The 12,324-nt window shown below is 33.3% G+C and overlaps 1 protein-coding gene across 1 annotated transcript in view; it reads left to right on the top strand.

Moving 5' to 3' along the window:
* Nucleotides 1-12,324, top strand: part of Ptprq (protein tyrosine phosphatase receptor type Q) — a 209,397-nt gene that overhangs the window by 135,885 nt on the left and 61,188 nt on the right. The window contains exons 27-29 of the mRNA XM_027929031.2: nucleotides 2,183-2,304; nucleotides 6,812-6,998; nucleotides 11,155-11,399. Coding sequence (XP_027784832.2) covers nucleotides 2,183-2,304; nucleotides 6,812-6,998; nucleotides 11,155-11,399 — 554 coding nt within the window. The remainder of the gene's footprint in view (nucleotides 1-2,182; nucleotides 2,305-6,811; nucleotides 6,999-11,154; nucleotides 11,400-12,324) is intronic.

Raw genomic sequence — 12,324 nt, 5'->3', positions numbered from 1 at the left:
ATCTTAAATATCTATGAAGTAAAACCTGACTCTCTACAAAACATGTGGTTCACTTGAAACCAGATGTACCTGCCATATTTAGACTACCAATTTTTTTAAAAATTATCTGAAATTTTTATAAAAAGAACCGTTTTCCATCCTAGTCCTATCTTTCTAGTTCTAGACTCACCTTTCCATTTGCCGGGTAAGGATCTAAGTCTTTTTGAGTTTCTCAGATTCAGTAAGTGCAAATTCAAATTTATCATCTTCCATATCTCCCAAAAGCAATATACGTTCCTAAATGTGCTGTTGTAAACTATATCATGACATTATTCCAGCATTAATCCATGACTTAACTTTTACTACTTCCTCTGTCTTACTTTGTACCCACATCTGGTCTGCCCCTGGGTTCTTCTATTGTTAAATTGTCTAAGTGGCAATAGGTTTCATCTCTTCTTATCTACATCTACTGTCACTTTTCTACTTTACAATCTCTTATCTCATTTGGCTTTTTGGAAATAGCCCACCTAGAGACAAGGTGCTGAAACAGTGTGCATTTTCTTTTTTCTCACAGCTGCTGTTTTCTTCCTAAGTCATTAGAAAAATACTTCCTTTCTGAAGAACGTTAGTGCCATCCTGTTATAAAGAATGAACTCCAAACCCTGCTCTCTCTGTGACATCTCTAGTCCCTGAATTTAGGAATTCCATTTTTTTTTTGTACTATGGATTTCTTTGGAAGTCTAGTAAAGGTTTGGACTCCTTCCCAGAGTATTTTTGAATGTGGAAAATAATAAATGGAAGCTGACCAAGAAGAGCAGTTCTATAGTAACACAATTCTGTCTGCACACACTGCTGTTTGTGTCTTTGTGGCTTTGTTATGATCCCCTGGTATAGGAGTGTCCCTAAGCCTGCCCTTCTGATTATGGAAATCTATCTCATCTTCCAAAGCCTACAATTCCCATCTTCTCTGTGCAATTTTACCTTGCCTCCCCGCTTTGTCTATAGTCAAGGACTTTCCCTTTTCCCTCTCGTAGAAAATTATTTGTATTTCCAGATAGTCCTTATCTTAACTAGGCCCTTTATTATATTTTTGGATAGTAATGTTCCCAACACTGAACTAGCAACTCTCACATATTTCGTCTTCACAATTCTCTTTTAAATGCTATGAAATATGCAGTTGATGGAGAGATGAGGTCTGGACATTTTATTCTTTTGTCAAGATTGTACAGCTTGTTGTTCTTCCTAGGTTATAAATTATTTGAGGGAAGGGATATTTTATCTTTCTTTTATATCTTATCAGATTCTATGTAATAGAGTTTGTTTAGTAAAGTTTTCTCATGTGAATTTAAAACTAGGAAGCAGGAAATTCTTGCCTCCCAATATTCAACAGCATTAGAATTGACTAGGGTCCCTGGGAGGACAGAGATGGGCACAACACTGTTCTAAGGTTAATGTCCTTGTCAGATTAACTGTGACTAAGTCTTTTTCAATGTACTCTTAACCCTTCTGATTTCTAATGGTTTTGCAATTTGAAATTTACACATAAGGGTATTCAACAGTATTAATTCTTAAGATACTATCCCTTGTTTTTGACTAAAAAAAACCCAACAAATTAAAAATTATGACAAATTAAAGAATTAGTTTAAATCATGGTGAATTCAAGATCTATTCAAAGTTTACTATTTTTAATAGTAGATCAGAACAATGGAATAACCTATTTCCTATTCTATCCCTTCAGTGAAAACAGTTAAGCAAACCCAATTTACTCTTGTACACTTGTGAGACAATATATTTTAAACATAATTCCCTTACATTTGTTTCTATTTTCAACTGTGTTCCTTTGCCTCTTTTTGGTGTCAAATATTTTTCTCAAAGGGTTTTCTTAAAATGGCATTGCTAGATTACCTATTTCTAAAATAAACATTTCAAAATGTTTATTTTAGAAATGGTATAGTTTCTTTCAAAAATATGATTTTAAGTTTAAATCACATAGTTTTTATTTTAATTAACCAATTTCTGAATGGAAGTTTTAAGTATAAATAATTAGTTCATTTAATTTGCTTATACCTTTAGCATGCTGTGAACTGTAAATTAATGTAAAATGAATTCATTATGAGTATCCATTTTTCATGATCTTTTCTATTGTTGTACTGTAGCAAGTGCTAACTAATGTGGCAGAATAATTGATTTTCTATTGTCATAGCTCCAGATGGTCCTCCTGAAAATGTGCATGTTGTAGCGACATCACCTTTCAGCATCAACATCAGTTGGAGTGAACCTGCTGTCATCACTGGACCAACATTCTACCTGATTGACGTCAAATCAGTAATACATGTCTTACCTTCTTTCTTAAAAGGCAGTATGGATCATGATTAAGGATGCAAGTTTTGGAAACAGACTACTTGGTTTGGAGTCCCAGATCTGTTAGACCTTAGGCAGTTTACTTAATCTCTCTGTGTTTCAGTGTTTGTATATGTAAAATAAAAAATAATAGTAGTCTGTAGAGAGTCCATGAGGACTAAATCATTTAATAATGCATAAAAATCTTAGAGCATTTCCTGACACAAAGTAAGTGCTCACTAAGTATCAGGTTTTAGTAAAACAATTATTATTATATTAATTCTCAGGGGATAGATGATATATAAAAACCAGGGGTTTAATTGATAATAATGCATTGGTTTGGGCTGTGTCTGTGACTCAATGGTAGAGCACTTGCATGACACATGTGAGGCACTGGGTTTGATCCTCAGCATCACATAAAAATAAATGAATAAATGAAGGTATTGTGTCCATCTGTAACAAATAATGCATTGGCTTAAAATACAGTAGAAATAGGCTCATAAAAGAGAATGAGAAAAGAAAAGGCATTAGGGGAAACATCTTCCAGATAACATAAAATCAGAACTAAATCTTGAAAAATAATTAAGGCAGTTCCTGAAAAGCAAAAGAAAACAGAATAATTCTCATTTAAGAAAAAGTGAGCAGTGCTGCTATCTCAGGTCACAGCATTCAGAAAGAAGAGTTTAAGAAGCTAGATTGGGAGAATAACTACATAACATATTACAGAGTTTGGGGTTTATTTTAAGAGTAGTGGGGTGAGGTGGGCTTGGTGGCTCATGTCTGTAATCCCAGGAGCTCTGGAAGCTGAGGCAGGAGGATCACGAGTTCAAAGCCAGCCTCAGCAAAGCAAGGCTCTAAGAAACTCAGTGATCCCCTGTCTCTAAATAAAATACAAAATAGGGCTGGGGATGTGGCTCAGTGGGGATGTGGCCCCTGAGTTCAATCCCTGGTACACCCTCACCCCGTAAAAAAGAGTGGTGGGGTGGCAGTTTGTGGGGAATTAAAGCAGTAATGTTGATTTCTGTTGTATAGGATGAGTAGGTTTGTAGTAGATGGTTTGAGACCAGTGTTAGGGTGCAAATTTAGACAAAGAGACAGAAGTCAAGAAAACATAGGAACAAAGAAATGTAGCAAGGGAAAAGAATGAAAAATAATTTAAATTTATAAAATTTGGTGAAAAAAAATCAGCCATCTAATTGAGTGAGAGGACAAATCAGGAATGATTTTAGGATATTTGACTTGCAAAATTATAAGAAGGAATAGATTCATAAAGGAAAAAAATGAGTTCAGTAGGAGACACTCTGAAATTGAGGTGTCTCAGAGTCTTCCAGTCAACATACCCATTACAAAGTATTGCATATGGCTGTGGAACACAGGAGGGAAATTCTGGATTAGCAGATTTTGGAAGTGTTGATATTTAGAAGATGATTAATTTTATAGGAGTAGATGATATTTACTATGGAACATGTCAACTATGATGAGTACCTGAGGATAGCGTTCTGAAGAGTAGAACTATTTCCTTCCTTAATTCAACATCATTTATAAATGCAACTAATGTCAGCACCATGCCAGGTGCTGGCTATGTAGAAGTGAACAAATATGATATGGTCACTGTCATTTCAGAGTTTATCTGAAGCTCATTTAAGAAAGATGTAACCATCAACATTTTAAAATCTTTGACTCTCAGACCAAGGAAAAACACTTAACAGTGCATTTAGGATTTATGCTTTAGCCTGGCTTCTGAAAAATGTGAGTCACAAGAGCATAAAAACCTTCCTTTCAAAGACTTTCAAACAAAATTTGTTTTCAAATTGACACTAAAGACATTTGGGCATAGATATCATGCTGGATGATTCTACTAAAAATGAATGCATCTTGAGGTCTTTTATTCATTGTTCCCTTTACTCTTTCATTTAACAAATAGTTATTGAATAGCTTTTATTCACTAGAACAAGAATGAAAAAGTAAAGTTCTGCTTTCAAGGAGCTCATACTCAAAAGGGAGATGTAGGAATTTAAATGGCTAATTATAGAGTCTGAGATATGAAGGTTTGGGGGAAGACAAGTTAGCAAACTAAAGTTTCTGTTATGGAGGAAAACAGGTATAGAGACTTCAAAGAGCACGTTAAATTTACTCTGAGATTTGATGGCTGAATAAGATGGGAAAGGGTGGAGGTGAGGTAGGACAAGAAAAAAAAAATAAGAGCTTGGCAGGAAAGAAGATCCAGGGTCTAATTACTGACATTGTATTGTTATAGCTCAAAATTATAAGAGTGATTTCATATTAATAATAGATGATCAACTGTGGAATGAGCAAACAAGCTTGGAATTGATAGAAGGAAAATGAGGGGTAAAATGATTTGAGGTGTCCGTCCTGGGTAAGTGGGAGAGTAATTGTTAACAACCAAGGTGAAGTAGGTTTAATGAAAATATAATGAACTTTTGTACATGTTGAGTTTGAGGACCAGAATTCTTTTCAGATTTTATTAAATATTTTAAAGGTAGGATACAGCACAATGCATGTTGTGCCATGTTTTCGCTATTTGATATTTGTTATCTATTGTTTCAATGAAGAGCATTGGAATCATTTAATTTATAAATAGTGTAATTTATAAGATCAAGCCCACCGACTTGTCACAGTGAAGAGAGTTCTGGACTTTTAAAAAACCAATCTCATCTCTGCTACTGGGGAGCTATGGAATCTTGAGAAAATCATCTCAGGTCTACAAATGCAGAATTTAAATAGTTGTAGTAGTTAGGCAAGCAACATCAAACCATGAAAATGAAACCAAATGAAATGGAAATGGAAACCCAGGCCCCATTACAGGGGTCAACTGTTACTTACTTATCTCTAGGTTATTTATCTACTATTTATTTATTTATTTACTTTTGGTACCAGGGATTGAATCCAGAGGCACATCCCAGACTGTTTTTTGTTGTTGTTGTTTGTTTGTTTATTTACAGACAGGGTCTCACTCAGTTGCTTAGGGCCTCAGTTAACTTGCTAAGGCTGGCTTTGAGCTTGTGATCTTCTGCCTCAGCCTCCGGAGCTACTGGAATTACAAGCGTGTGCCACCACACCCAACAAGATAACTTGTACCCATTATGAATATAAACCTAGACTTAAAAAAGGCCATATTTTATGTGATGTTTAAATAACGGCAATTAATTAAATACACACTTTTTACCAGTGGGTTCATATGTCTGATCAATAGACTTCCTATTCTGATTAGTTTTTTCTGCCTCTTTAGAGAAGTGGGACATTGGTCTCCACTGCTTTGTCTTGAGCTGGGAATGGTCTTTTCAACTGTTTGCAATACTGGTATTACTCATTAGCCTTTAGCTCGGCTTTCATGGTAACATCTTCAAGTTAAAAAAGGTCTTAAAAAAGACTAATTACAGAAACATACTGAACAACAACAAAAGCTTTAAAATTACAAGTGAGGAACAAGTCAAAAATGAACTTAATAGTGCTAGTCATATATTAAACCAGATTTTAAGTATTTATTTCAAGTACTTTAGAGTAGTAAATCAACAAGGGTTTTGAATTTTCTCATGGATCTTAGGAAAAGCACTTCTATGTAGTGTTAAAAATTTCGGCTATTTTTAATGTCTAGAGCCAATGGGCCAGAACTTCCATTGCAGGCAAACCGCATTTGAACAAGTCATACGGCTACATTTAATAGACCTACAGGTATTCATTTATGCGCATTAAATAATTATGCCATTTGCAATTGAGTCTTTATCCACTGTCATGCATTGTGCTAGATCAAGAGTTTTTCAAACTATGGTCATTATCAGAATGCAATAAATGGAGTTAAATAAAAGGGGTGGAAAATATCAAAGTCCATTTCAGAAATAAGTTACATTCCAAAAATTGTGTTTCAGGTCATAGAGCGTGAACATATGCGTATACACACACACACACACACACACACACACGCATATTTTATATATGTATACCTCTGTATTTTCTTTTTGTGGGTAATGTAATTTTTTAAGATCAAAATCTCTGTACCAATTACTTCAGATCTCTTTTTTCTAAATCTCAATATAATTCTGTAATTATTTTACCACCCCAATTTCACATACATAGAAGGTAAGATACATAGAGCCTTAGTGGTTTGTCAAGTGACCAATTAGCATTTGAACCCTTGTTAACACAGTCCAAAACCTATATACTTTTTTTTTTAACAAAGCATTAGAGTAGAAAGTAATTTCATTGACTGAAAAAAATGATTTTTTTTTGCTTGTGCATTTGGTTGATTATTTTCTTTTCCTTTCAATTACTAAAATATTTACTAATTAATGAACTGTTATAATAACACTTTAGATTTTTCCAGGGCTATCTGATTGTTAAATAAGTAAATATGTAAATAAATAAGTTAATCTATAAATGTCAGATGAATGTACATGTAGCTTTGTATTATCATGTTCTGGTAAAACAAAATACTCCAGTATTGCTTCTTGTTAACTGTGTTTTTTCCTCATAGGTAGATCGTGATGAATTCAATATTTCCTTTGTCAAGTCAAATGAAGAAAAGAAAACCATGGAAATTAAAGACTTAAAAATATTTACCAGATATTCTGTGGTGATCACTGCATTTACTGGAAATGTAAGTGCTGCATATGTAGAAGGGAAGTCAAGCCCTGAAGTCATTGTGACTACTTTAGAATCAGGTAGGAGTGTCCTTCCTCGTTGGTTGAGTAAGCTGTCTGTCTTACAGTTCCTCACTCTACATTAAACAGAATATAAGTTATGAGAAGTTTTTGAAGAATGTAAATAAAAATAATAATAATTCATTGCTACTGTGATCATCAAAATTAAAGCTATTTATTTTTGAGGCAAAGTGAAAATGTAGAATATTCAATCCTTATAAATATGGAACATAAAGGTACCCAATTGTACTTTTCTATGCTTATGAAATCTGCTAAGTGTTTCAGAAATTGAGTTACCTTGCATAAGAGAGGATTTTTCTAAGCTTCTATAGCCAATAATGAATGATATATCTAAAACTATATTTTAATTATTTCTACCCTATGATAGGAATGAAAATTAAAGTAATGATCTGGAATTCAATATTAGGATCCAGATCACATTTATCATAGATGTTTTCTTCACTTCATCAGGTGATATAATTTATTATGTAACTATCCAAGAAATGTCAGAATCTATACAGAGTTTCTCAAGGTCCTATGAACAGGGTCTGAATGAATAAGATTATAACAAGTAGGAATTTAATGTGGAAAGTCAGCCTCCCAGATCTTGCTTGCCCCATCCTCCTTCAGAATCCTGATGTTCTTTGCCACCAGATATGTCACTGGAAAAAGCAGATGAAGGGATGTATTGTTAGAGTTTATTTGTTGCTATCTGTAAGGTAAATATAAGTGGTAAAAATAGTTTTAGAAAGTCTTTTAATTATGTTCTCTATTCATTTTGCCTATAAAGTTATGAATCTAAGTTACAAGATAAATTTTATCTTTAGCACCCTAAAATTACATTTGTTTGTATTTTCCTGCCAAATATGACAGGTATCTAGTTTCTATTGTGATTTTTGCATTTCTCCTTCATCTTCTTCTCTGTGAGGAAAGAACTGATGAACGTATTCACATTTATAACACAAAGCACTCATTCTCAAATCCTAATGTTCTATGTTTCCCGTAGATATAATGATTTAACATATTTTTTACTAAATCTCTAAGAAAATAATCTTATTTTTGTTGGTTCACTTTAGTTATACATAACATTATGATGTATTTTGATATAAAATCATGGGATATAATTTGTTCTAATTCAGTCCCCAGTACTTCCTTTTCTCCTTCCTCCTGTTCCCCATCCTCTGTTCAATTGATCTTTCTGCTATTCATTCATAGTTTTTTTTTTTTATTAGTGTCTTGTGGATATTACAGCATTAATGGGGGCAATGACCAGTGTCTCATTGGGGGATTCCTCTTCCTGCTCAGGAGAATGTAAGCCATGCTAAAACTTTAAGTCTCAAATAATTAATGAATAACAAAACACAATTATTCAGAAATATATTTACAAAAGCGAAGCCCCTGACAGATCTAGTTCACATGGGCTCTGGAACTAGAAAAAGAAAAGATGGTTCCAGTGGTTTATTTAAGGGGTACATCAAAGGCAGGGATAAGGTTTCAAGGGCAGAATCTTGCTTCCTGATGTCTACTATTCAGCAGGTTGATTGGCATCTTCTCAGGTCACACCCATCTCAGATACTGTGTGGGACCTTTGGCAGAGCTTGAGGGGGAAGTTCACCTGCATCAAGCAGTCAGTCCCTGTGGGGGTGCCTCAGGACATTCCCAATGCCAGACTTATCCCCTTACTAGGTTACTATAAGCAACATAGTCCACACACAACACACGGATGACTTGTGACACAGGATGGTGAAATTCAATGTGGTATATTCATATACGTACCTAGGAAAAATAGGTCAGATTCATTCCACTGTCTTTCCTTATCCCATCCCTTCTCCCTCTCCTTTATCCCCCGTTGTCTACTCCACTGATCTTTCTTGTATTTTTTTTTATCCCCACCTCTCATTTCTGTATTAGCATCCATATATAAGAAAAAACAAATAGAAATTTAGATTTAAAGCTAAGAATATTTAGGGAATAGGAAGTTATTTCCAGCATTGAGAGAATCTCTTTTCTTATCCAGCTTTAAACTTGATCCTAAATTCAGAGAAATACTTCTTATAAACTAAAAATACATGTCTGAGATATAAAACATATTAAAGCAAATTTAAAACTATTTCTCTTGAATAAACCTTTTATTTTAGATATGCATTTGTTCCACTTAAAGTATTCAGTAAAATCACATGTTTATTTGCTTCTCTTTTTTTCATACTCTTACTTATTTACTTTTGTTTTTGCTTGATAAAGGACACTATCTATTAAAGATATTTGTAAGAAAATAATGTTTGATGTGGCTGGGGATATAGCTCACGTGGTAGAGTATTTGCCTCCCATAAACAAGGCCCTGGTTTCAATCCCCAGCACCACATACACACACACACACACACACACACATACACACATACACACACAAATATAATAATAATACTAATGTTTGAGCCTCAAACTCTTGAAAACCAAATACTAACTTTTTTTCATGTAAATTCTTGAGTTAATATGGAAGAATATATCCATTTGAAGATGATCAAAATAAATATACTCATTCAATTTGTTAATCATTTTTATAAAGAGCACTATGTAGTGCATCAAGTGTAGTTTTTATATTTATAAAATAATTTTTTCTTCATGCATATCATTTTCATAATTTATTTTGTTTATTTAGTTTTTTTTTTAAATGTGGTACTTAAGATCGAACCCAGTGACTCATGTATGCTAGGCAAGCACTCCACCACTGAGCCACAACCCCAACACCTGATAAGCTACTTTTTATTTATCTAAAATAACCTGAACTATTTAAGATATATAAAGAATTCTTAAAATTCAGCACTTGAAAAATTCACTTAGAAAATAAGCAAAAGACATGAACAAATATTTTACCACCCTGTAGATATGGTGGACAAATAAACATATAAAATATATTTTCAATGCTATTAACCATTAGATAAATCCAAATTAAAGCCATGATGAGATATAAAAGGTCTCATAATTTTATTAAAAACATAACAATAATATTTAAAATAGTGATAATATTAAGTTCTGGCAAAGATGCAGAGACTGAACATCTGATACATTGCTAGTAGAAATGTGAAATGATATAGCTACATGGGAAAGTAGTTTTCCAGTATCTTATATAGAACTACAAATGCACTTCCTATGTGACCCTGAAACCACACTCTTGAACATTGACCACAGAGAGTCAATAACTTATGTTCACTCAAACATCTATACATGAATGTTAATACCTTTTTTTAGTAATAAAAAAATTAGAAACAACCCAAATGTCCTTCCATGACTAAACAATCTCTGGTACATCCATGAAATGGAACACTACTCAAGAATATAAGAGTATGACCTGTTGACACATTTAGCAGACCCATGGGCCTCAAGATCATTATGTCATTGTTGTCTCAAAATGACAAAGCAATAGAGATGGAGAAAGATTGTGTTTTGGAGAGGAATGTAGTGTAAGTACAAGGGGATAATAGGAGCAGGTTTCTTAAAGGTAATAGGATAGTTTCATATCTTGTTTGAGATGGCAATTAAAGAATCCATACATTGGATAAATTTGTATAGAATTATACACACATGCACAAAAGCATGAAACAATGGTGAAACCAGAATAAGATCTGTCATCTAGGACTGGGGATGTAGCTCAGAGGTATAGCACTTGCATATCATGTGTGAGGCCCTGAATTCAGTCCTCAGCACTGAAGAAAAAAAAAGAAAAAGAAAAAATGTGATCTGTAATCCAGTGAACAACATTATATCAACATCGGTTTCCTGTTTGATGTTAAACTGCAGTCACGGAAGATGTTACCACTAGGGAAAGCTAGGGGAAGGTTACATGGGACTATATATTATTATTAAAATTAAAAAATAATATTGATCTCTAGCACTGCCATAAATAAATAGTTTTAAAGTCATAGAAACACATTCTGCATAAAAATAAAAATAAATGCATTTGAAAGGCAAAATAAATAAGCAAACAACTTGGATCATCATTATAGTTTCTATGAACTGCAACTGTCAATGATTTGATGATACATTTTGCTGTTTTCTATAAATTATGGTTTAAATAATTCATATAATACTCTTTAAAAACAGAAATTTGAAGCAATAAATTTCATAAGGATATCAAAAAGAACAAATTAAAATTTTTTAAATTGTATATATTTCATTTTAGCACCCAAGGATCCACCCAACAACATGACATTTCAGAAGATACCAGATGAAGTTACAAAATTTCAGTTAACATTCCTTCCTCCTTCTCAACCTAATGGAAATATCCAAGTATACCAAGCTTTGGTTTACCGAGAAGACGATCCCACAGCTGTTCAGATTCATAACCTCAGTATCATCCAGAAAACAGACACATCTGTCATTGCAATGTTAGAAGGACTAAAAGGTGGACATACATACAATATCAGTGTAAGCATCTATAACTTTTAGTTGTTTACCTAAATGCAAAGTCAGCATTCAAAAATACTGTTTGTGTATGTTTTGCATTTCCCACATCTTTTTGTGAGTAAAGTAGATGTAGAGGAATAACATTGCTTATTTTCTATTATAACACAGCTCGTGCTTCTTCTTATTATTATTTTTTGAACCCAGGGCCTTGTGCATGCGAGGCAAGCACTCTACCAACTGAGCTATATCCCAGCCCCCAGCATGTGCTATTAAAATATGTAGATAAATGAGAAGTTTGCACAATATTAGTAAACATTTAGAAATAAAGGAGAAAGAAAATACATATTGAAGGTAGAAAAGTAGTAAAATATAAATAAAAAATTCTGCCCCCAAAGAAAACCATTTATGTGTGATTATAAATGAAAATGTAAAAGCAAATTTCAAAAGCAGAGAACAGAAATAACTGTTTATGTGTAGCATAAATGTATATGTGAGTTCATATACATGTACACAGGCATGTACACACACAATTTGTTTCATCCTTTCTCTTTTTGTATCATGCCTCAGAATTTCAAATAGAGTTATTTGGTTCAGCAAAAAATCATCTTTTAAAAACATAGAATTCACAGTAAACCTATAAATACCATAGGAACTAATCCTCCTATCAGTTCTTTGTAAATTTGTTTATGAGAACATTTTAATAATTTGTCTGTATATAAAATGAATATACATCCTAATATTTATTCATTCTCTTGCCTTAATTTTATATCTTCATATAATCCGTCTTGTTAAATTATTGTTACACATGCCATGAAGTGGACCATATTGTAAAAGATCCACTAGGGGAAGGATGGTGATTAAGAGAACAAACTGACCTGGATTCAAAGCTGTATTCTGTATCTTGGCAACTTTATGACATCTATGTCTCAGTTTTCCTATGTAAAAG

This window comes from Marmota flaviventris, chromosome 3, assembly GCF_047511675.1.
Source record: "Marmota flaviventris isolate mMarFla1 chromosome 3, mMarFla1.hap1, whole genome shotgun sequence".
NCBI lineage: Eukaryota > Metazoa > Chordata > Mammalia > Rodentia > Sciuridae > Marmota > Marmota flaviventris.
Note: the sequence above shows the minus strand (reverse complement) of the source record. Positions and strands in the feature narration are given on the sequence as shown.